Source organism: Pseudorasbora parva, chromosome 9 (assembly GCF_024679245.1).
Source record: "Pseudorasbora parva isolate DD20220531a chromosome 9, ASM2467924v1, whole genome shotgun sequence".
NCBI lineage: Eukaryota > Metazoa > Chordata > Actinopteri > Cypriniformes > Gobionidae > Pseudorasbora > Pseudorasbora parva.
The window spans coordinates 43461506-43487138 of record NC_090180.1 but is presented as its reverse complement, the minus strand read 5'-3'; the positions used below and the strand labels follow the sequence as shown (position 1 = coordinate 43487138).

At 36.8% G+C, this 25633-nt stretch overlaps 1 protein-coding gene across 2 annotated transcripts in view; it reads left to right on the top strand.

The window, feature by feature from the left end:
- Nucleotides 1-18708, top strand: part of hecw1b (HECT, C2 and WW domain containing E3 ubiquitin protein ligase 1b) — a 52522-nt gene extending 33814 nt beyond the window's left edge. The window contains exons 10-28 of one of the 2 annotated variants that reach the window (XM_067452736.1): nucleotides 163-264; nucleotides 1482-1632; nucleotides 6034-6146; nucleotides 8256-8377; nucleotides 9371-9556; nucleotides 9645-9779; nucleotides 9865-9970; nucleotides 11231-11327; nucleotides 11422-11505; nucleotides 11652-11758; nucleotides 13702-13816; nucleotides 14212-14325; nucleotides 14404-14556; nucleotides 14720-14818; nucleotides 15635-15764; nucleotides 16622-16768; nucleotides 16847-16961; nucleotides 17096-17294; nucleotides 18375-18708. In XM_067452736.1, the coding sequence (XP_067308837.1) occupies nucleotides 163-264; nucleotides 1482-1632; nucleotides 6034-6146; nucleotides 8256-8377; nucleotides 9371-9556; nucleotides 9645-9779; nucleotides 9865-9970; nucleotides 11231-11327; nucleotides 11422-11505; nucleotides 11652-11758; nucleotides 13702-13816; nucleotides 14212-14325; nucleotides 14404-14556; nucleotides 14720-14818; nucleotides 15635-15764; nucleotides 16622-16768; nucleotides 16847-16961; nucleotides 17096-17294; nucleotides 18375-18486 (2387 nt within the window). In that variant the 3' untranslated portion in view covers nucleotides 18487-18708. The remainder of the gene's footprint in view (nucleotides 1-162; nucleotides 265-1481; nucleotides 1633-6033; nucleotides 6147-8255; nucleotides 8378-9370; nucleotides 9557-9644; nucleotides 9780-9864; nucleotides 9971-11230; nucleotides 11328-11421; nucleotides 11506-11651; nucleotides 11759-13701; nucleotides 13817-14211; nucleotides 14326-14403; nucleotides 14557-14719; nucleotides 14819-15634; nucleotides 15765-16621; nucleotides 16769-16846; nucleotides 16962-17095; nucleotides 17295-18374) is intronic. The other variant, XM_067452737.1, reaches the window with a different exon arrangement.
- The last annotated feature ends 6925 nt before the right edge of the window (nucleotides 18709-25633 follow it).

Genomic DNA, 25633 nt, shown 5'->3' with positions numbered 1-25633 from the left:
CATGAGCTCATTTGTAGAGACTGCAAGATCTGAAATGGGTGTGTCAGATATAGGAAGACATACAAAATGTGCAGGGCTGGTGGTCCTCCAGGACAGGTTTGAGAACCACTGACCTAAAGTATCTATGAAGAATGCCCTGGCTTGTGTTTGTGGTATGTTTAGGAGAATGTCCTTTGCCTTGTAACCATCCTGCAGTGAGCCAGCTGCCCGCACTGAGGCCCGACCCACATCACTATCCCACCATAGATGAGCCGCTGCCCCCGAGTAAGTCCTGCTGTCTCATCACGCACTGTAATGTATTCAATGTACTACAGGGGAATCACCTATACATTATATATTGGTAATCAAAATAAAGGAAACCTTAAATTGATTAAAAAAAATTTAATTAAAAAACATTTGGTTTCAAATAAATTTTGTTGTTCTTTCTGTTTCTCGATAGATTAATTGCACAGTTTCGACAAAAATATTAAGCAGCACAACTGTTTTAAACATTGTTAATAGGAAGAAATGTTTTTGAGCACTAAATCAGAGTAATGATGCTGAAAATTCAGCTTTGACATCACAGAAATAAATTACAATTTAAAACAAATAAAAATAGAAAATAACAATATTGTGAAATATTGTTACAGCTCAAAATAACAGTAAATGCAGACTTGTTGAGCATTCAAGACACCAAGTTTTTTTGAACTGTAGTACATGTAACTTTTTTATTGCATTCATTTGATTGATATAAAAAATGTATTATGTGATGTGTATTATTGTAAGTAATTATGTGATGATAAAGATTTTCAAAAACCTCAATTCTCACAAATCAAATTTAAAATGAATTATATAATGTGCTATGTCTATTACGAAACATGTTAAGCAAAATGTTACTTCTCAAAAACGTCCATAGCAAGATATTAACCCATGCTTTATTTATTAGCAGAAAGTAAAAAAAAAAAATTATACATGTATTGCCTTTTAAATTGGAAGTTCAGATGGAAGTTCAATTGTTGAAATTGTTAAATATTGAACCAAAAAAATCCATCCAACAGTATCACTTTCTTCTGGTGTATTTCCCTTCATTGCTCTTAAAAGCTGTAGAGAGTCAAAATAACACCATTTGGACGCAAACAAATTTTCTGATCAGTCATGAGTATTTTCAGTCTCACTCTCACTAAACCCACACTGTGAGATTTCATTACCAAAATGCTGTTCATTCAAGGAAGTGTGCTTTCCAAGACATCAGACATCAGTCTGTCACTTCATTTTCACACTGCCGGGTGGATGTTTGTGTAGTGTACCCACAAAATGAGTCAAATCTGAACCATCCTACTTTGAGGGGATTTTTGAGATGTTCTAAATAATGTACTAATTGAAGAGGTGCACTGTTATTTGTTTAAGCAATGAAACTTATGTTAAATACTTAAATACCAGAACATCGACTTTGACGTCAAACGTTGCGTCAAAAGTGTTTGTGTTTTGTTTGGCATACTCAGACTGGGAGGCCCGTATCGACAGTCATGGTCGTGTTTTCTACGTGGATCACATTAACCGGACCACCACTTGGCAGCGGCCCACGACCGCAGCCACGCCGGATGGCCTGCGCAGGTCTGGTTCCGTCCAACAGATGGAGCAGCTCAACAGGAGGTAAACAACACTGTTTATGAGCCGTTACAAGTGAATTTTCATAATATTCATAATACATATCACTTGTATTGTACTGTATTAATGGTACATCCTATGATGTCCAAATGTTTAATGTAGAATAAGTTCTGACTCACAGATCTGATTAAATTAGCCACTGTACTCTATTAATGCACCAACTTGTTCCTTGGCAATAGTAAACAGTCTACATTTACGCTATTATGCAAGTAATATTACTTGATGAATAATTCTTCTTTTATTTAATTATTTAAAATGCATTTATTGAGCATGTGCACAGAAAGCTGGGTGTCAGATGGCACTTCCTGTGAGTGGTCTCTTTCATGTGTTTTTGCACTAAAACTGCAAAATACACATAAGGTTATGCCAAAAACACACAACATTCATATTAACCCAGTCAGTTTTGTCTGGGAACATAAACAGCAAGTAAAGAAATCACGTCTATTAGATCTGGGTATTAAAGTGGAAGTAATATAGAGTACCTACTGTTAATAAAATAAAGTGCAATAAGAATTGAAAACTTAGTTTAATACTCTCAGGAAGCACCATCTTACATCCAACTCACATGCTCTCGAATCTGTGCTCAGAAAACCATTTATCAGATAGAGAAGTTTAGACCGATACGGTTTTAAACCGCATGCAGATAATAAACTTTCATGATGATGAAAAACTGCACTCTTACATGAGATGATAATCAAAAATCAAAGAGATGTTTTGTTAGTTTGTGGCAGAGTATCCGAGGCACGAGCTGTACAGGCTCTGTCCTTCTGGAAAGCAGGATGGGGAGCAGTAGCTCATTTGCATGTAGGGACATGCAGGAAAACAGCATGTTTTTCCTTCCACTCAAAAATAGGCATGCACAACATGGTATAATACATGATCTGTGGGGTATTTTGAGCTGAAACTGTGACAAATTCTAGGGACACCAGAGACTGATATTAAATCTTGTAAAAAAGGGGCATATTAGGTCCCCTTTAAAGGACAACTCCGGCGAATTTTTAAGTTTATCTTGATTGTTATATCTTTGTGAGTACAGTCTATAGAAGAAAAAAAAAACGAACCGGATTGGTGCTTGCAACACGGAGTTATTACAGTTAATGTCCAGAGCCCCCCCTCAGCTAAAATGGCAGCTTTGGGGGCATAACATAAAGGGTATCTTTGTGCCTCTTAACAGACACAGAATGCAATTAAAATGTCTGTTCAACATGAGCAGGGCCCTTACATGACAACGAGATGCGTTTAGCCACTTAGCCATTGTTTAAAGGGGGGGTGAAACACTCAGTTTAAGTCAATCTCATGTCAATCTTGAGTACCTATAGAATAGTATTGCATCCTTCATATCTCCGAAAAGTCTTTAGTTTTATTATATTTATAAAAGAAATATGGGCTGTACCGAGTCTTTCCGGAAAAAAACGAGCGCCTGGAGGCGTATCGTGTGGGCGGAGCTAAAGAATGATGAGCGCAAAGCGGTGACGTCCTCAAGCGTGGAGAGACCCATGGCTATCGATCTCAGCTAATAGATATATGATCCAGGCTGAAATAAATTGAACAGGAGAAGCAGCAACAGCAGGACGTCCGTCTCTGTGGTATGTACTGTATTTAGTGGCCTGTCAACATTTGTGTGTGTTTACTCGCAGTTTATGAGGACATGATTTGGTTTATGGACTATTGTATGCGACTAACGTTAAACCTTAGCAGTAGCAAGCAAAACGGTTTTGCATGTCAGACTAGTGTAACGTACATAGAACAACAATGGAGTCCGTTAGCGCATTTGAATGACGAAGCACGCGATCGTGTCGTTTACTGATGTTTGCTCACGTGACTATAGCCAAGAGCACAGACATTTGAAGCAGTTTTACTCACCGGCTGCTTCCAAAGCAGGACCGAACCTTTATCGCTGGGACCGCTCCGTCAAAAACACACTTCTTTGGTATGATTTGGTGAATTCCTGACAGCAGTGAACGGTGGAGATCCACTTTTAGACGCGACTGACGCGATGTTGTGAAGCTTCCCGTCATTTCTGCGTTCAAATCGGTTCAAATGCAGCGCTGCCTTCCCGGAATACTGTGCTGAAGCGTTAAAGTCGCTCGATGTCACTCATAGGAATTAAGTGGAGCGCGGCGCGACCATAGGGCGCGTCAGAAGTGTTCACGGACGACTGGATCTGCACCTTGAAAGAGTGTTTATGGGGCATGCATTTCCTCTCTCTCGCTCTAGTCACGCGCGCGCGCACTCTACCGGGAGAAGAGCCCGTACGGCCCATACAAGGACCTTCCGATCTATTAACATCAAGTCGAGCCATACTCGAAAAAAACTCTCCGAAACTTGTGAGAAACTGGAAGGAGTATTTTTAACACAGAAATACTCCATCAAACGTCCAACATTAGTTTTTGAAACTTTGTCTATGTTTAGGATGGGAATCCAAGTCTTTAACAGTGTAAAAAGCTCAGTATGCATGAAACAGCATTTCACCCCCCCCTTTAAATTCACCTGTTTTAGCCGGCTAGCTGTGTCTCGCGCTGAAGTCCCGTGGGAACTCCATTGTAGCCGGAAAAATAGTCCAGTTGGGAAGAGCATCGTTTGTACTAGAGTGATGATCGATCGGGGTCACAAGTGAAGAAGAAATTGTTCACGTTTGTGCCTTTCCGAATTGTGAAAATTTGCAGCAAACAATTGACACAGAACTTACACAGACACAACACAGCCGGGCCGGTTGAAGAAAAATGCCATTCCGTGGTTAAAGACGGGTGCAACCACTGTGGAGGTAATTTAACTTTATTTATCCTTCTATTTGAGCACACTCGGCTTGAGGAAAGATGTGCAGTAATAAAATAATCGTGCTTTTCACACACAACGCTCTTCTCAACTGGACTGCCTTTTTTTCCGGCCACTGCTGAGTTCCCACGGGACTTCAGCACGAGATACAGCTAGCCGTCTTACACACTGTTTAGATGAATTTAAACAATGGCTAAGTGGCTAAACTCATCTCGTTGTCATGTAAGGGCCCTGTTCACATTTTGTGTCTGTTAAGAGGCACAAAGACACCCTTTACGTTTATGCCCCTAAAGCTGCCGTTTTAGCTGAGGGGGGGCTCTGGACATTAACTGTAATAACTCTGTGTTGCAAGCACCAATCCCATTCGTTTTTTTTCTATAGACTGTACTCACAGATATAATGATCAAGATAAACTTAAAAATTCGCCGGAGTTGTCCTTTAAGTTTTGTTTTCTGGAAATTGCAAACAAACAAAACAACGGGGTAAGAAAAAATAAACCTTTTTTCCCTTTGCAATAAGTTTATTTTTCTTATCCCATTGGCAAATATTTCTTCTTGTTTTAAGCGCAAACTTCACTTAATTTTGATAATTTTTTGTTGTGCTGTGCTTTACAGCAACCTTTAACTGTGAATTACTGAATTGGTCAGCATTAAGTGGTTTATGGCAAGTGGTATATTTAGCACTAAAGGGATGATGTTGCTGTAGTTTAAATAAATAGGCACATAACAGTAGTAGCTACAGCAACCTCTGTGGGGATTGCATAATTCAAAGCCAATGATTCATGGTCACACTTTCTTGAATGAAATGCTGCTTTAAGCAACGACTGGACGGTATTTTTTTCTTTAAAACGAGTGTGTTCACATGGGCTTATAAACATGCACTCTTTTGCCACCTACAGGACAAAAATATGGGAGGTTTGCAGAAGTGAATGCAGTTAAAGGCTGTTTATTTAATATTCCACAAGCAGTAGATGACAGACTTAGATTATTCTCAAAGCACGCAAAACTTTACTGTACTATGGCTGCACAATTAATGAAATATATAATCGTGATTACAATTACAGACACCACAATTATATAATCATTCAAAGGCACAATTACAAAAAAAAAAATCCACTTACATTATTCTGTGCTTAAGATTTTTCTTCTTTCTACAGGTTATCTTAAGGGTTAGTTTTTTAGTTTTAGTATTAGTATAAAATTATAATACCATGCATATTTGTACTTTTTCTTTTTAGATAACCAAACCCATGTATATTTGACATTTGAGGTTTAATGCTATAGAAAAGCAATAAAAGGTAAAAAAAACCTTTTAAAATAAAAGTGTGTTTTCAGCTTGTTTATTTTGATATATAAATACTGATATAAAAATATGGCATGCAGTTGCTTCAAACAATGGCATAAAGCTATCCCAAAAAATTGTTCAATGTAAATTGTCAGAATCGTAAATAATAATCATAATTACAAATTCAAGGGAATTATCGACAATTATTCTTTTTGTCATAATTGTGCAGCCTATTTGTGTTAAAATAGTTGTAAAGGATTCTTTGCAATGAGAGTCCTACTGTACTGATATTAGTGACTAATAATAACGATACTGTGCACTCGTCAGGTACCAGACCATCCAGAGGACGATGGCCACAGAAAGGAGAGACGAGGAGTCAGGCAGCCCCCGCAACGAGAGAACAGCCAACACTGAAACGGACTCGCCTCCACAAACAACTGGTAACTTCATATACATTCAATTCACTTTTATTTGTATAGCACTTCACAATTAAAATAGTTTTAATTTTAAAACAGCTTTACAGTAATCTGTTATCAGAGGCGACTGTGTCAAAGTAATGTCAAAAATGTACAGCTCTAAGATATTACAAATCATGCAGTTAGCTAATATCATGTATTCATTTAGTCAGAAACAATGATCTCATTAAAGCAAGTATTATTAAGTTGTGATCATAATGATTACAATATATAGAAAATTTGGAAGTGGTGCATGTTGATTCAGAGTTGGCATCATCTGAAGTCGGAGGTAGAGACAGAAAAACAAATGGGAAAAATGAGAGTTTAAGCAAAAGATAATCATGTGCATTTCATTTTATATTAGTGAAGTGCAAGGTTATGAGAATGCTTGGTTTAAAATATGTCTTTAATCTAGATTTAAACTGGGAGAGTGAGTCTGAGCCCCAAACATTATCAGGAAGGCTATTCCAGAGTTTAGGAGCCAAATTCCCTCCTTTAGTGGACTTGGATATAATAGATACTAGTCTAGAGTTGTGTAACCTTAAAGTGCATGATGGATTGTAGAGCAATAGAAGATCAGTTTAATGCACAGGAGCTGAACCATTTAGGGCCTCATAGGTTAGTAAAATACTTGTAATCGATACGGAACTTAACAGGTAACCAGTGTAGAGATGATAAAATTGGGGTTATATGGAGTTTTTTGTTTTGCCTTGCATTTTGTTCTAACGGTAGCTTGTTTATTGAGGATGCAGGAAACCACCTAGTAATGCTTTGCAGTAATCTAGTCTTGAAGTTATGAATACATGAACTCAATTTTCAACTTATCAGAAACATATAATATGTTTTGTTGTCAATCTGATGATCTATAGTGTCAAACATAAAACTGGTATTGAGATGCAGTCTTGGTTAGAAGTGCAGTTTCAGTGCTGTGATGGGGCCTGAATCCTGAACATTTTCATAGATATAATTATTTAGCAGGTAGGAGCACAATTGAGTGGACACCACTTTTTATAGTATTTTAGAAATTAAATGGAAGATTTGAAATGTTCCAGTTCATTTAGATCTAGTTGTGGTTTCTTAATGAGAGGCTTAAACGGCCTTGAGACATGACCTAGAGATGGAGAGGAGTAAATAATATTAAGAAGAGGCTTTTCTGTTATTGGTAACAATTTGTAATTCATTGGGTATTGGATATAATAAACATGATGTTGGTTTAGATGCAATAACACGTTTATTTTGCTCTTCCTGTCCTATTGTTGTAAAGCACTTCAATTGTTCTTGAGGGCCAATAATTGAGGCTGAATCAGAGCTTCCCACTCTGTCCAAGGTTGTAAATTTATAATAGTATTTTTGATAATGAAATTTTTGCTTTCAATTTTCTCAGTAAAGAAATTCATAATATCATTACAACTAAACTGTGATGGAATATTCAGCTCTGGCGACGTCTGTTTATTTGTTAATCTAGCCACTGTACTAAATAAAAACCGAACATTTTGATTATTTTGTGAGTATGTGTGAAATTGTGGCATTACCCCCAAAAGTGAAAACCATTTGTTTACCCTCATGTTAGTCACAACTTGTTTGTTTTAGTGTTTTTCTATCCAATGCCTCCAGCTACCAACTACAGTTTTATTTTCTTAGCTCATTTTAACACATTTTACCGTGTTTAAATCCATTTGCAGAATTATGCAGATTTCCCACAAAAAGCAAAAATGTGAGGGCAAAAAACCCCTGCAGATTCCATCAGAGCTTGCTTATTTGCATGTAACCAATATCTGTGAAGTTAAAAAAAAGCACAAAAAGTATCTTAAAATATATATGCTACATGTCAGGTCTTCATTTTCAGGCTTTCTTTGAGGAAAACTGATCATGAAAATCTGTCAGATCTGTGCATGTGAGATTGTCCTTGTTTGAATACAGCCAAAAGCCAAGAACACTACACGTAGAAACTGCACACAGATCTCACATAGCTTATGAATGTGGCAGGTTTGACCATGCAGAAGCAGAGATTTCAGAGATTTCAGAGCCAGGTCAAAAGGCAGGATTTTAATTTTGTGGGAACTGTCCCTTTAAACCATCTTTCTTTCATTTAAGAGTCGAGGAGAGAGGCATCATGTTCTCCGGGTCATTGTCAGAAGATCACTTTACTACTGCAGAGTCCAGCAGTTAAATTCATCACTCACCCAGAGTTCTTCACTGTGCTTCACGCAAATTATGTGAGTTTCTACCACACTACACTTGTATTTATTTATTAAAAATTGATCAAAAGTGACAGCAAAGACATTTATAATGTTACAACATATGTCTATTTCAAATAAATGCTGTTCTTTTGAACTTTATGTGCATCAATGAATCCTGAAAAAATTAAAAATGATCCCTTTTTCCACAAAAATATTATGCAGCACAACAGTTTTTAAAAATTATAATAACAATGTATGCTTCTTGAGTACCTAATCAGCATATTATAATGATTTTTGAAAATTCAGCTTTTTAGAATATATTAAGATAGAAAACTGTTATTTTTATATTGTAATAATATGTCACAATATTACTGATTAAATAAATGCAGCCTTGGTGAACATAATAGATTCTTTCAAAATCTTACTGACACAAAACCTTTGAATGGTAGTGTACGTTGTAATTAAAGAGGTGGTTGCGTGCGATTGCACTTTTTTAACTTTAGTTAGTGTGTAGTGTTGCTGCTTGAGCATAAACAGTATCTGCAAGGTTACAGCGCTGAAAGTTCAATGCAAACGAAGATATTATCTTTTTTTAAGTTATGACAGTTTATTGCCTACAAAAACGGTTTGGACTATAACAAGCTTCTTCCCGGGTTGGTGACATCATAAACCCTCGCTAGTCTCCGCAGATGTGACTTCTGCCCGTAATGGTAAGGGGCGTGGCTTTTCCGTACAACCTGTGCTTGGCACTTCAGCCAATAAAAATACATCAAATACAATACATTTTTCGGAGGGATGGCCTTCATAGAACCAGGAAGCAAACGAGACGTTCAAAGGACAGTGGAGACAGCGGTGTGGAATAAAAGTAAAATATAAGAAAAATACGCCGTTTAAAAAAAAAAAAGTATTAAGACATGTTATACTACGCCCCTTAAACATAACCAAGCCTAGAAAAAACACAGAACCACCCCTTTAAGAATTTTATGTTAATCAGTTACTGTTATGTTAACGTTCTCTTTTTTTATATAGGGGGCATATCGTATGTTCACCAACAGCTCGTGTCTGAAACACATGGTACTGAAGATCAGGCGGGACGCTCGAAACTTTGAGCGCTACCAGCACAACCGCGACCTTGTGACCTTCTTGAATAGGTTTGCTGATGCTCAGCTGGAGCTGCCGAGGGGCTGGGAGATCAAAACAGACCCGCAGGGGAAGGTACATCATGGCACGTGGTTCCTTACAGCTCACATTAGTATCCATCAAGCTATTATTTCAGCTGTTTGTCCTCCACTTTTCTCTGCAGTCTTTCTTCGTAGACCACAACAGTCGTGCCACAACCTTTATTGATCCCAGGATCCCCTTGCAAAACGGCAGATTGCCCAACCACCTGACACATCGCCAGCACCTGCAGAGATTACGCAGCTACAGCGCAGGAGAGGTCAGACACACTCACAATCTTGAGGAAATTACTGTTACGTAATATTACCATGTTTATTAGTTCATTTATTCATTTTCATTTCAAGGCATCGGAGGTATCGCGCACCCGAGGGGTGTCTTTGTTAGCCAGGCCTGGAAACAGCCTGGTAGCAGCCATACGAAACCAAAGCCAGCAGGAGCCAGTACCATTAGGTAAGTTACACTTAGGAATGGACGACATGGCTTTTTTTCTGATATGGGTTAAAATGCAAACAAATTATTTAAATAAATAAATTATATATATATATATATATATATATATATATATATATATATATATATATATATATATATATATATATATATATAATATATAAAAACAAAACAAATGTTTAAATTGAAATGCAAACTATATATATAGTTTGCATTTCAATTTCAACATTTGTTTTGTTTTTTAAAAGAAATTAATACTTTCTTCTGCAAGGATGCTTAAATGGATCACATGTGACAGTAAAAAATGTATCACAGTTTTTGCAAAATATGAAAGAGCTGTTTTCAACTATGATTATAGTAATAAATGTTTCTTGTGCAGCAAATCTGCATATTAGAATGATTTCTGAAGGATCATATGACACTGAAGACGGGAATCTTCAGTTTTGCCATCGCAGGCAAAGAAAAATCTGCTTTGCCATGACAAGAATAAATTACATTTTACAATATATTAAAAATAGAAAATGCTATTTTAAATTATAATAATACTTCACTAATACAGTTTTTACTCTATTTTTTATTAAAGAAATGCGGCCTTGATGAGCATAAAAGACTTTGTGTATATTTGTGTATATATTTAAATATATACTTGTGTATATTTTGTTACAGATTTTTATTTAATCATATTAAATAACTTTACTTGTATGTATTTGTTAGATTTTATATATTTTTTTAAAATTTCATATAAAAATATAATTAAATAATTTTCTATGTAGTTTAAATGTTTAATACAGTAAAAATCTACTTAATGATTTAAGTTTTCAGTAAATCTCACGATGCAATATTTAATCATTTAGTTTTAATTTACTAATATACTACTATAACAACGCATAGCTATAAACAGCACTATTTAACACTATTATATATATTAAAAAAAAAACATTTATGTATTTTAGTGAAGACATTTGAGTGACCAGTCAGTGGCTGAAATGGCGTTTTGGACTGAATAATTTTTGTTTACATAAATTAATTGGAATTTGCTTGTCTGTGGTCGTTTTAATAAAGTTTAAACAAGAGACTTAAAAATAAAGTTAAAAATTAGGTTAAAAATCTGAACAAAGTAAGGAGTGTGAAACTATTCCTGTTTCACTAGCCATGTACAAGGAGACGTTCATGATGATGCCTGTTTTTAAATAACTATCAAAAGAAGCTCTGTATGTTGACATGTGAGTTGATATGAATGATTTTCTTTCTGTTTCCCAGCATACAATGATAAGATTGTAGCGTTTTTACGGCAACCAAACATCTTTGAGGTGCTACAGGAGCGACAGCCGAGTCTGGCGAGGAATCACTCACTCAAGTATGACCGTCCGTCTTACTCTGTTATTGTAATGAAACGCATCATTAGCACTTCCGAGCAGTTGTCAGTTTTTGGGGTGTGTTTATTTCTAAAGGGAAAAGGTGCACCACATCCGAACCGAGGGCACACAGAGACTGGAGAAGCTGTCGTGCGATGCTGACCTGGTCATCCTGTTAAGGTAAAGCACCCAACCGATGAGCCACATGAAAACATATTTACCTATATAAATATGCTAAGATTTCCTGGGCTGCACACGGTGTGAATTTGTCATTTATAATGTTTCACGCATACTTTCTTCAGAATGTGTTTTGCTGTGTTTTTCAGTTTGTTTGAGGAGGACATCATGTCTTATGTTCCTCTTGCTTCATTTCACCCCGGCTTCAACTTCTCTCCACGCTGCTCCCCTGGTTCTTCTCCCCAAAACTCTCCAGGTGAGATGGCTGAGAGCTTCAACCACAGGCATCAGATTGTCTGCATTATGTTATTTAGAAGATAACTTGATATGATAATTCCCAGTTCAGCTGTAAACATCCTTCTCAGATGCTTAAATCTAAATCTCCTGACCACCTTTTCAAGACACATTAGCTCATACACATCAGCACATTTTTAGCACTGGGATAAGAGATGGATATTTAAACCAGTTATTACAGAGCTCTCTGAGATGCTTGATTCTGATTGGTCAGTTGTGATAGTCCGAGGTCAGTCGATAATGAATGTTGTCAATAGCAACGCTGTATAATGACCGCTCATCTGGGTATTTGAGGCCGGCACTGCTTTCTCTCATATCACACCGCGGATAGACGCTGATGCCATCTTAAGCCTCAGTTATCGACTCTATTTACTGTAAAAGGAAACCAGATGACTTCAGTATTAATAGTAGCCCTATGGTAATATTGTTGAAGTGTTCTTCTTGTTGCTTAAATTATTATTTTGTACACTGTAATAGATTATAAGATAACAAACAGGTACGATTTTAAAACGGTTCTTCTTAAATCAATATTTCCGTGTCCCCATCATTATTTATGTGGTGAACTGTTTTAGAAATAATATCCCGTATTTTTGAGCTTGTTGTTTCAACTCAAATGAATATATTGTGTCTAATTATTTACTTATGTGGCAAGGAGCCATGTAAGAAGCAGGATAATGGACAGTCAAACCAAAACTTATTCAGACACTAATTTTTTATATCTGGGGTCATTTTTTACACGACAGCTTCTCTAGTGGGTGCAGGACACTATTGTTCATTTATGTACGTGAGGATATCAAAAGAAAGTAAACTGACACATCATACCCAACAATTCTTTGAGAATAATTGATAAAAAAATTGGGACCAAAATGATTCAGACACTTTGACCTGATCATGTTTTGATCATCAAGTGTTTTTTCTTTAATTGGTAATGTGACCTTTTACACCACAGAATGAACAAAATGAACCCGTGTTTGGTAATTGGTTGACCTAAACTGGTATTATCTAATTGTATATTTACATTTAACAGCTGATTGGATTGGATAATTCATTACATACTTTTCTATCAAAAGATTATCAAGTTGAATTTGTCCTGACACAGAGTTCTTGTCATATTTTATTACCATTTTCTAAACTATAGTGAATAAAATGTGATAATGTGAGAAAATGTTGAGGTGTCTGAATACATTTTGTTTTGACTGTATATCCAGCAAGTTGTTATCGCAAAATAAACCCTTTTTAGGCTGATACAAGCGATATGACGGCTAGATGTACATTATCCTTTACTTAACGTGATTTTTTACATGAAAGTCCTTAAGCTTGCAAGGAAAGTGCTAGTTCATTCACACACACTGCTCTGATCTGCTCTGATAAAGGCTTCCTTGAGCGAACTCCTCTCGTTCCAGCCTGCTGTCTGTCTGGTGAGGGCTCTCCAGGTCAGCTGCTCACAAACCTTAAATACTGTCCCCCCCAGCTGCCCCTCTCTGTGTCATGATGGACATTTTACAGACCCTAAGCCTGTTTTGTGTGAATATTCAAACCTTTGTCCATGGCGTTTCCTTATTGTGTCCATAAAGTGGTTAATTAGTCTTGTTTTGTACTCTTATTTTTTCTAAAGCTTGACCGCTGTGCATGTTTGGACAGTCAAAAACCAGACAAAAAATGATCAAAGATAAAACTGTACTCTGGTGCATTATCAAAGATCCTTGCCCTGTAATATGCCTCTTACGTAACAAAAGGAACACTCATCTCACCCATTTGTGTTTTTATTCTCGAGGTGATCAATCTTCTCTTTCCTTTGGAGTTGTTTTATGGCCTGCTGATCCTTGTCAGTCATTCCCTGATGATTGATATTTGAAGTAAGCTGGAGTTCGCATCTGTGGTGATGTTTTTTGGTCTTTTCTTTAGGGCCCCAGAGGGCTCGGGCACCAGCGCCCTACCGCAGAGACTTTGAAGCCAAACTGCGCAACTTCTACAGGAAGCTTGAGGCAAAGGGCTACGGGCAAGGACCTGGGAAGATCAAGTGCGTTAACAGTTTTCATTCAGTATCGCTAAAAAAAAAGTGCTGTCATAAATCTTTTTTTGTAGTTGTGTAGATTGTTTCTAATGCTCACCAAGGCTGCATTTTTTTAATAAAAATACACAATTTTTTAAAAATATTATTACAATTTTAATTTATTTTAAAATTAATTCCTGTGATGGCAAAGCTGAATTTATAGCAGCACATGATCCTTCAGAAATCATTCTAGAATGCTTATTTGCAGCTCAAGAATGTTTTTTAATTTCTTATCAAAGGAAATTTTTCTGGAAACCGGATTTTTCTTATTTAATAATTAAAGCAAGATCAAGTGTAGGCCACAAAAGCAGTATCAGCAATAAAAATGTCCTACACTCCTCACCTCATTTTCTTTTTTTTAGACTGATTGTCAGAAGAGATCATCTTTTAGAAGGAACGTTTAACCAGGTCATGGCCTACTCCCGTAAAGAGCTCCAGAGAAACAAGCTGTACATAACCTTTGTCGGAGAAGAAGGGTGAGGCTCTTGAATAGATAGTGTTTAAGCAAAAGTCATATATATGAAGTTATATCTGAATTCTTCTTTTCTTTTCAGACTGGACTACAGTGGACCATCACGGGAGTTTTTCTTCCTGCTGTCTCAAGAGCTGTTTAACCCTTACTATGGCCTGTTCGAATACTCCGCTAATGACACGTACACTGTCCAAATCAGCCCCATGTCTGCTTTTGTGGAAAACCATTTGGAATGGTAAGGTTCTTTCCACTTCCTCCCAAGAAACTCCACTTCCTGAGTGGCTGAATTGCCATTGGCAAAGAAATAAATAGTTGTGTCATAAGCAGCTGTTGTTATTGCCAGAATGTCTGTGTTTGAGCTTCGTTCATGGACCGGATGATGTGACGTGTGTTTTCAGGTTCCGTTTCAGTGGTCGAATCCTCGGCTTGGCATTGATTCATCAGTATTTGTTGGACGCTTTCTTCACCCGCCCATTTTATAAAGCTCTTCTCAGACTGTGAGTGGACCAGAAAGCATTGAATGCATTACATTAAATCTACATGTAGAGTTTTAAAATGAAAAAAATGGATATAATTGCAAATAATGCAATATTATATTATTGCATATAAACTTTATTGAAGACACAAATCTAATTGATTTAAGAATTTTCAGCAGGTGTTTCGCCAGCCTTCAGTATCATATGATCCTTCATTCTATTAAACTGATTTGCTGATAAAGAAACATTTCTAATTTTTATCAATGTTGAAAACTTTGATAAATATGCTTAATACTTTTTTGAAAACCGTGATACATTTTCGCAGGATTCTTTGATAGATAGTTAAAAAAACAAGACATTTATTTGAAAATGATTGTTACACAAGATCTCTTTAATGTCACTTTTGATCAGTTTAACGCATCTTTGCTGAAAAAAAAAAAATATATTTCTTTCGAAAAGAGCAAAATCTTACTGACCCTAAAGTTTTGAACAGTAGTTTAGTGATCTCCCCAATTATTGGCTGACTGAATTTGTATTTTTGATAACCAATAGGAAGCAGGTATCTAGATTTATTTGATTTAGGGTTAATTATGCTGAATTCGCCTGTGCTTTAACAGCAATCTTAAAAATGTACCTTAATTGACTCTAATGCAATTAAACACGAAATACATTTCAGAAGCATTCAATTAAAACAATTCAAAAAAGGTACCAACACAATGGAAAGCTAACACATCTGTTATTCGATCATTTCAAATATCAGTTAGTATAGTTGGTCGGTCTATATCCTCTAATATGTGGACTGTAAAAGCACTTGTTCATTGTTACCCCTGTTTGCAGAGCCACAGATCTCAGTGATCTAGAGTACCTGGATGAGGAGTTCCACCAGAGCTTACAGTGGATGAAGGACAATGACATCACAGATGTGCTGGATCTCACCTTCACTGTCAACGAGGAAGTGTTCGGCCAGGTGGGAGAAACCCTGAAACCAATCCTGGCTCAACATCATGAAACTGCATTGTGCTTTGTTAGGCTTTCTCAGTTTTATATCAAAAACCTCATACATACACTACTTATAGCACTTATAGATATTGACCCTCGCTCTTTTCAGGGACTTTCTTTTCATCAAATGTCTGTAGAATTTGTTCCGTTCATTTTTTTGTTATTCATTCATTTCCATTTATTTAGTTGTTAAATCCTTTAATGTTCATATATCATTGCACAATAATTTGCTGGAAAAAAGCAGAAAAAAGTTTAGTATATAAACATATTGAAACCAGGGGTTAAAATGTTAATCTGGTGCACAGGCAAGGCATAAGCTAGTCCCAGACTAATATGCATGTTTGAACTGAAAGAAACTTACACTGATGCATCTTAAAATATGTCAGTGCCATTGTTTTGTCACACACCAGTAATGTTTTTCCCTAAGGCACATTTATAAAAGCTACTTGAACTAAGGCCTAATCCTGGCTTAGTCTAAGTCCTGTCTGTGAAACCCGGCATGAATCTAATACAGTATTATATCTAATATATATTTATATATTTGGGCTGTTGATTTAACATATTAATTTCATGCGATGCATTTCATTTATTAATGGTTTTAACACACCCCGCCCCTATCAAGACATGCACGTCATCTTACATCACATGCAGTGTAGTTATGAACATGATGCAGGGCAACAACATGTATGATATGAGGGTAAAAAATACCATTTGTTTGTTGCTATTTTATAATAAACAGCTGCTTAAAGATCTTAAAAAATTGGGAAGAGTAGGTTTGGAGTGAATTAAACACAAAAATATGTGGATGTGATTTGTGTGTGTCAGGTAACAGAGCGGGAGCTGAAGTCTGGCGGGACAAACATGCAGGTGACAGAGAAAAACAAGAAGGAATATATTGATCGGATGGTGAAGTGGAGGGTGGAGCGAGGCGTCGTCCAGCAGACTCAGGCTCTGGTTCGAGGCTTTTATGAGGTAAGCATGGTTGTTATCTAATTTACTCTCTGCCTGTCCATCTAGCCACCATTTAACCTCTGACCTGTGTGTGTGTAGGTGGTGGACTCTCGGCTGGTTTCTGTGTTTGATGCCAGAGAGCTGGAGCTGGTTATTGCAGGAACAGCAGAGATTGATTTAAACGACTGGAGAAACAACACAGAGTACAGAGGAGGTCAGAACATACACTTACACCTATATACACACAAATTCATTCATTTGATTTTCCTACAGTATATTTCCTACCCGCTTCACTGCAGGCAGAAGAAGGTTGTGTATATTTTGAACTCTCCGTTTTCTTGACGGCAGGTTATCACGATGGGCACATCGTCATCCGGTGGTTCTGGGGTGCGGTCGAGCGCTTCAATAACGAACAGAGACTGCGTCTGCTGCAGTTTGTGACGGGCACCTCCAGCGTGCCGTACGAGGGCTTTACCGCCCTGCGCGGGAGCAACGGCCTACGGCGCTTCTGCATTGAGAAATGGGGCAAGATCACATCACTCCCCAGGTATAGTGACACACTCTTTTATTTTTAACAAATCTGACTTTGAATTAATGTCAAACCTTTTGCATACCAGCTCAAATCAAAGATGCAAATATCAATAACGAAATAATGAAAGACAAGGTTTGTCGCCTGACAACTGTAAGCATTCGATCGTTTTCTTCCATTTCTTCTTCAATGTTCAAGTCAACATATTAAAGCATTTACAAACCAGTTTACTTTATTTCTGAATGTCATAACATATGGATCATTATCAAAATGATACACCTGTCCCTTAACTTTTTAGTCAAAAAGAAGTTCTGTGTAAAATTATTTTAATGTGAAAGGGTTTGACTGACAAAATATTTGTTTTACAAAATATATATGAATTTGTCAAGTGTCTTCTGTTAATTGAAATTAAGATGAAATAAAATAAAATATAAATATTAGTTGAAAAACATTAAACGTAAAATTTTAAAATATTATTTTAAATTATATTATTAAATAATGTTAATTTTAAATTATTAGAATTGTTGCCTTGGCAATAACTGAAATTAAATACTACAATTTGCACCACAATTATTAACTGGAAATAAATAAAAACTAAATCTAAAACAAATAATTAAATATAAATTAAACCTAAATAGAAATAATATATAAAAATAAATAAATAAATAAAATGACAATAGCACTTAAGTTTCTAAATATTTTACTAAAATTAACATGAAAACTAAAAATATTAAAATACAAATGAATTCAACATATTAATAAAACTAGAATAAAAATGGACAGTATTTAATAAATAATTGAAATATATATATATTTTTTTAAATGAGCATTAATTAATAATTTAATTAAATTTGCTAATATAAATAATTTTGAATTATCACTAATTAATAGTATAATTACAAATTAAATGTATTTAATAATATTGAAAAATAAAGCTTGTCCCATGATTTTAGTTTTTTCATCTGTGTCATCAAAGTTAAAAACATGACCAGACCTAAAAAAACCTGATGATTCTAGAGACTGAAGACCAATTCATTTGAGACCGGATGACAGGTGTCTTCAGACCGGCTGATGATTGTGTCGTGTGTGTTTTCTCAGGGCACACACATGCTTTAATCGCCTGGATCTTCCGCCGTATCCGTCCTACACAATGTTGTACGAGAAACTGCTGATCGCTGTGGAAGAAACCAGCACTTTTGGCCTTGAGTGAGGACTTCACGTGACTTTCCACGTACACTATATGTAATTATCTACTAGCGTGGCTCGTGTCCTGTGTTCATTTCTTTGGTTTGTTCAGGACACTGCATGCATCAGTCCCCTGCGCGGGTGTACAGTGTGTAACGGGTATGCAATAGTGAAAGAGAAGCCTTCAACCTGCTTTAACACTCAGGGCCTCGACCTCTGCTGGAGTCGCTTTCAGTTCGCACACCATCATTTCAAAGCAAACCGTCAGTTTCTTTTGGTGCATTTTGACATTGACAAGAAATGTAAAGTTAAAACCAAATACACTCACAGAAAGTATCCGACTGAGGTGCCGTAATTACTGTAAATGTGTGCACTAGTGATGAGTTCACAGAATCTCCCCCAACGCCACGGCATCATCACAGGAAGTGACATCACGCAGGAGTCAAAGACAGACAAGGAGGAAATGGAAAGTCTAAACCTTGATTTGACTCTTTTGATGTATTTGTTTATTAATCAATACATTTTAATATTTAAATCATTAAGGCATCAAAAATGTTCTAGGATGTTCAAGGCTTCATGCTGTTTTATGTTTCGTCTGTAAGGTTTGAATGAATTACTAGTGTTGACACATGATTGCATTCAATGAATGAATGTTTTTGGGTATGTTAAAAAATGCCCCAACATAGCATTTTTTTCTTTAATGTCATCAGCGAAAATCCACTTAGAATAAGTTTATTATACAGGTGTGTGGAGTGGGTTTTTGAACCAATCAGATTACACTGTGGACGGATCTATTCAGCGAAACGAAACAAAAACAAGGGTCTGATAAAATGTCTTGTCAGGTGTTGCATTCGGTTAAGACACGGTTAAGTGTAAAGGTGCATTCATAATGACAGTGATTTATAGCGATTTGGGCATGCACTTTATGTAAATGAGAAATGCAGTGCTCTACCAATGGGAGTGAAGACATCTAAGTGAGTAAATGCTCATAATGGGCAGTTTTACTGTTTATGATTGTTTATGCACTACTGCAATTTAAATACAAATTTCCATTCAGCATTTTTATTGTATTGTTAAAATCGAATTATTCTTTTTTTATTTATTGTATGGTTTTTTATTTCAATTTTCAAAAACCGATGATGTGGACGTTACTGTCTGCGCTCCTATTGGCAGTTCATCGCAGCTCATTTGCATACAGTTAAATATCTCGCTGTCACTTCAAATATACTTCGAATTTCCCGATGCCATGATATGCACTCATTTCCCCCAATGTTTATAAAATGTATAATCTATTTATATCTATTTATATGGTGTCTTTTTATGACTTAAATTAGTGAGGGGGTGTAAGAAATGACAAACCAAATAGTAGAAGAATTTGTGCGCCACACAGAATTTGTGCGTTTCAGCTGTTTGTGTGTTTAAGGTGAAGAGCAGTGAGAAATTCTGAAAGTTATATATTTATTCAAAAACGAAATTGGTTTAAATGTCAGGACACATTTCTTTGAAAGGTCAGAGTGGTTCGTTCTGTGGGTTGGTTTATTGATGACTAGATTCCTGTGCTGACATTATTGTTAATGTTTACATTTTTTAAATGACGTGAATGTGTGTATTCTACATTAAGCTCATCATAAATCTTTTAGACATGATGTCATTTAAAGGTGCATGTGTTTTGTCTAATCCACACTTGATGAATCAGTCTTTTATTTCTGTCTCCTAATATTTTCATAAAGGGATTGTTCACACAAAATGCATAGTTTTTGAATATGCAGAAGATTTAATAGCAACAACGCTCTCTCTCTCTCTCTCTCTCTCTCTCTCTCTCTCTCTCTCTCTCTCTCTCTCTCTCTCTCTCTCTCTCTCTCTCTCTCTCTCTAGTTTTAATTTTTGGTGAACTGTCTCTTGAATGCGATGATGGAGAAGTAAGGCTTTGATAGTCTCTGAAATGCAGTTCTATCTAAAAGCAATTGCAGCTCAAAACGAACAACACTTCCACTCAGCTTAAGATATTAGGAATGTAGAGAAAGTGCATTTGTATTATTTATCCCAATTAAGAAATTATAAAATGTCTGTATATCAAATGTGTACATATTTGCTTGAACAGTCTATCAAGATTTTAAAATGTGATGAATCAATTCTACAGCCAACTATTCATCTTTGTTTTGTTTTTTGTTTTTTTACATGTGTCTTCATACTTACTATTTGCATAATGTAAGTTCAAAATGGTTTCCTCAGATGTATATTACTATGCATATTTGGTTGGAATTATATGAAATGCGCGGATCTAAAGGATGTTTCTTCATTTATCAAGACACTGAAATGAGAGAAATGAGGAGAAGGTTCTGGAACAAACTGCCTCTCTATAAACATGGCATTGTGGGGAATGCAGAAAGGTTTGGCTCCTGCTTCCACCTCGGACACATACACTAGCCTGCTTATGTCTTTTTACACTTTTAATCTATCTTTATGGAAGATAATAAGAGTTAAGAGCGGAAATGTACAAATGTTTTGAATTGTGTGTTGAGGTCACTTATAGCGCCTCTCTCAGGCTGAGCTCTGTAACTACAGCATTACACTGTTAACGAATGTCAATAAACAATCACTTTCTATCTGAATCTGACCGTCGCTCGAGTGCCTCATCCGTCGTGGTCTGTAATATAGCTGACTGAGAAATTGTACTATTTCTTAGTAACATTAGATATTAAATTATATTATTCTGTGTACAGTAAGGCCTACTGTGGGATGATGATGTGCTATTCCATACATACTTTTAAGACTAAATATAGCAAAAGATACAATTACCAAAAGTGTATTATTATAGAAAGCACATTATTATGTTATTAGAATATTATTTACATAATAATAATGAAAATAATAGTAAATGTGGCTGCAAGCTGCAATTATTGGCGCCAAGCACACAACAGAACAAGAGACAATTTTAAACAAAAAAGTTGAAAACTCATATAAATTAATTTAGTTGTATAGAGTAATGTCCATGTTTTGTCTGATTTTTTTGATGTTCCGCTGCTTTTTTTGGTGCCCCCAGTGTGTGAAGTTTGGTGGAAATATCTCATTTCGTTTACGAGTTATAGACGTTTATATGTGTGAACATCTAAAAAATTACCCACACCTGAGTTTGATTTTTATTTTTGCCCCATTTTATCAACATTTTGACATTTGGCCTTTAATATTTAGTCAACCCGCTATGATTCAGATTTTCCTACGTTGGTTTTTGTCTCGATCAGACTAACGTTTTTTTTAAAGGGATAGTTCGCCCAAAAATGAAAATTCTGTCATTTACCCTTATGTTGTTCCAAACCTGTATGAGTTTCTTTGTTCTGCTGAACACAAAAGATATTTGGAAGAATGTTTATAACCAAGCAGATAGAGCAACCATTCACTACCATAGTAGGGGAAAAAAATACTATGGTAGAGAATGGTTGCTCTATCTGCTTTGTGCAAATTGGATAAACAGTCGAGTTTGAGTGGAAAAAGGTAGAGTTCAAAAACCCAACAGAAGACTTCCAGAGAGGAAGAAATGGAAGAAGAAGAACGCTAACAATTATAATAGGTGCCATACGCCTTCGGTGCTTGGCCCCTTATAATAATTAGGGCCTACACTTTGACTGCAGATTGACCAATCAGAATCAAGTATTCTAGATTTATTCATTTGTTTGGTGACCCGGAGAAAAGGGTTTACTGTTTATAGAATGCATTTCTCATGAATTCTTTTTTTTTTTTTAGCAATGGTTATTTAAATGTTTTATATGGGGTTTTCCTCACACCTAAATGTAATCTGGTCTCCCTTCTTTTACATTTTCAAGAGAGTCTCAAGCCAGTGTAAATGTACCAAAACCAACCAGCACATTACTCTGTGACCATAACCTGTACAAATAAATAACAAAATATACCTGAAAAACGTAATAACATTAAATTAAGGATTTTTGCATTTCATAAACACGGTTATGCAGTATGTTGCAAAATCCGATCCAGATTGGGGGAAGTATTCATATGCATGGGTGTTTTGGCAGATGAACGTGAGGACAGATGGTCCCCAGAGCTCTGTGGAATATGAGGATATTTCTGGAGCAGGAGCAGGGTGGTTTTGGGGGAGAACTGGGATTTTTGATGGGCTTGAGAGAAAGAGGAAAGTTTGACACATGAAGCCTCAACTCAGTCTGGAACTGAGATTTAGTCATTTTTTAAACAGAAGCTGAAGAAGTTGAACAGATCACTAGCGTATACTGCTTACCGCACTGTGTAAACTTTCACATATAGCTTTAATAATGATTATGCATGTAGTATGCATGCTGTGTTGTTACAACTTGGAAATAGAGTGGTATGAAATTATAATAGCATATACTGTACTTTTACTATTTGTGATATGAATTGGTCAGTGTACACGAAAGGCCAAGTTGACCGCATTGCAGTTACAGTACATCCGGAAAGTATTCACAGCGCTTCACTTTTTCCACATTTTGTTATGTTACAGCCATATTCCAAAATGGTTTCATAATTACATTAAATTCATAAATTCTTTCTCAATTCTACAAACAATACCCCATAATGATAACATGAAAGAAGTTTGTTTGAAATATTCAGAATTATTACAATTAAAAAAAAAAAACGTAAAAATAAATCACATGTACATAAGTATTCACAGCCTTTGCTCAATACTTTGCTGACGCACCTTTGGCACCAATTACAACAAGTCATTTTGAGTATGATGCTACAAGCTTGGCACACATATTTTTGGACAGTTTCTCCTGTTCTTCTTTGTAGGACCTCTCGTCCTACATCAGGTTGGATGGGGAGCGTCGGTGCGCAGCCATTTTCAGATCTCTCCAGAGATGTTTAATCGGGTTCAAGTCTGGGCTCTGGCTGCGTCACTCAAGGACATTCACAGAGTTGTCCCATAGCCACTCATTTCTTATCTTGGCTGTGTGCTTAATGTCGTTGTCCTGTTGGATGATGAACCTTCATCCCAGTCTGAGGTCCAGAGTGCGCTGGAGCAGGTTTTCATCAAGGATGTCTCAGTACATTGCTGCATTCATCTTTTCCTCAATCCTGACTAGTCTCCCAGTTCCTGACGCTGAAAAACATCCCCACAGCATAATGCTGCCACCACCATGCTTCACTGTAGAGATGACATTGGCCAGGCGATGAGCTGGACCTGGTTTCCTCCAGACATGACACTTGCCATTCAGGCCAAAGAGTTGAATCTTTGTTTCATCAGACCAGAGAATGTTTTTCTCGTGGTCTGAAAGTCATTCAGGTGCCTTTTTGCAAACTCCAGGCAGCCTTTCACTGAGGAGTGGTTTCCGTCTGGCCACTCTACTATACAGGCCTGATTGGTGGAGAGCTGTTCATTGTTGTTCTTCTGGAAGTTTCTCCTTTCTCCACAGAGAAATGCTGGAGCTCTGTCAGAGTGACCATCGGGTTCTTGGTCACGTCCCTGACTAAGGCCCTTCTCCCAAACGCTCAGTTTGGCCTGGAGGCCAGCTCTAGGAAGGAGTCCAAATGATTCCCAACTTCTTCCATTTACGGATGATGCAGACATTTTTCAGTTCCCTTCCCCAGATCTGTGCATCGATGGAGTCTTGTCTTGGAGGTCTACAGACAATTAATGTGTCTTCATGGCTTGGTTTGTGCTCTGACATGCACTGTTAACTGTGGGACCTTATAAAGAAAGGTGTGTGCTTTTCCAAATCATGTGCAATCAACTGAATTTACCACAGGTGCACCTGGACTCCAAATAAGTTGTAGAAATATCTCAAGGATGACCAGTGGAAACAGGATGCACCTGAGCTCAGTTTGGAGTATCATGGCAAAGGCTGTGAATACTTATAGCCTACATGTGATTTTTGGCGTTTTTAATTTATTTAATAAATTTGCAAAGATTTCAAACAAACTTCATTCACATTGTCTTTATGAGGTATTGTTTGTAGATTTTTTTGACAAGGTTCAATTGGGGTTATATAGAACCCTTTATGCCAAAAGCATTGAGAAGTGAATACACACACACACCCGGGGCAGTGGGCCATTGACTGCGGCACCCTGGGGAGCGATTAGGGGTGGGTAACCGCCTTGCTCAAGGGCACCTCATTCATTCCCTGCCGGTCGAACCTGTGATACTCAACTCTGTGCAATAAAGACCGTTTTTGACTGTCATGAGTCACTGTCTGTAATCTTTTACTGACACCTATTGGTAAGGGTTAGTAACTACAGTGTTATTAGACAAGTCAATGGAGTAACAAATGGTCCAGATCCCAGTGTTGGTAATCTGTATGAAATTGTAGACCTCAAATTTTAATGTTGTACAAAGTTTTTAACTTGAAAGTCAAACAGATATATTTTATTATTCTTGTGATTTATTTTATGCAACCCTGCTTTTCAATATGATCAGATATTTGCTGGTACAAAAAAAATCAATACAAATTTTCATGTTTGAATCATAAACTGAATGGATAATTTAGTGAAATTGTTTTAGTGAATTTGTTCTTGAGGCTGAGAATCCCAGGCGTAGCATTATGACCTAATACCTAATATTGTGTTGGTCCCCCTTTTGCTGCAAAAACAGCCCTGACCTGTCGAGGCATGGGCTCCACTAGACCCCTGAAGGTGTGCTGTGGTATCTGGCACCAAGATGTTAGCAGCAGATCCTTTAAGTCCTGTAAGTTGTGAGGTGGGGCCTCCATGGATCGGACTTGTTTGTTCAGCTCATCCCACAGATGCTTGAATGGATTGAGATCTGGGGAATTTGGAGGCCAAGCCAAAACCTCAACCTCATTGTTATGCTCCTCAAACCATTTCCAAAGCAGTCCCATACACATTAACTTCTTGAGCAATGTGAGCTACAGTAGCTCGTCTATTTGATCAGAACACACAGGCCAGCCTTTGCTCCCCATGTGCATCAATGAGCCTTGGTCGCCCATGACCCTGTCATCAGTTCACCACTGTTCCTTTCCTTGGACCACTTATGATATAAATGGACTACTGCAGACCGGGAACACCCCACAGGAGCTGCAGTTTTAGAGATGCTCTGACCCAGTCGTTAAGCAATCACAATTTGGCCCTTGTCAATCTCACTCAAGTCCCTACTCTTGCCCATTTTTCCTGCTTCTCACACATCAATTTTGAGGAGTTAACATATCAACTTTTGTTATATATATATA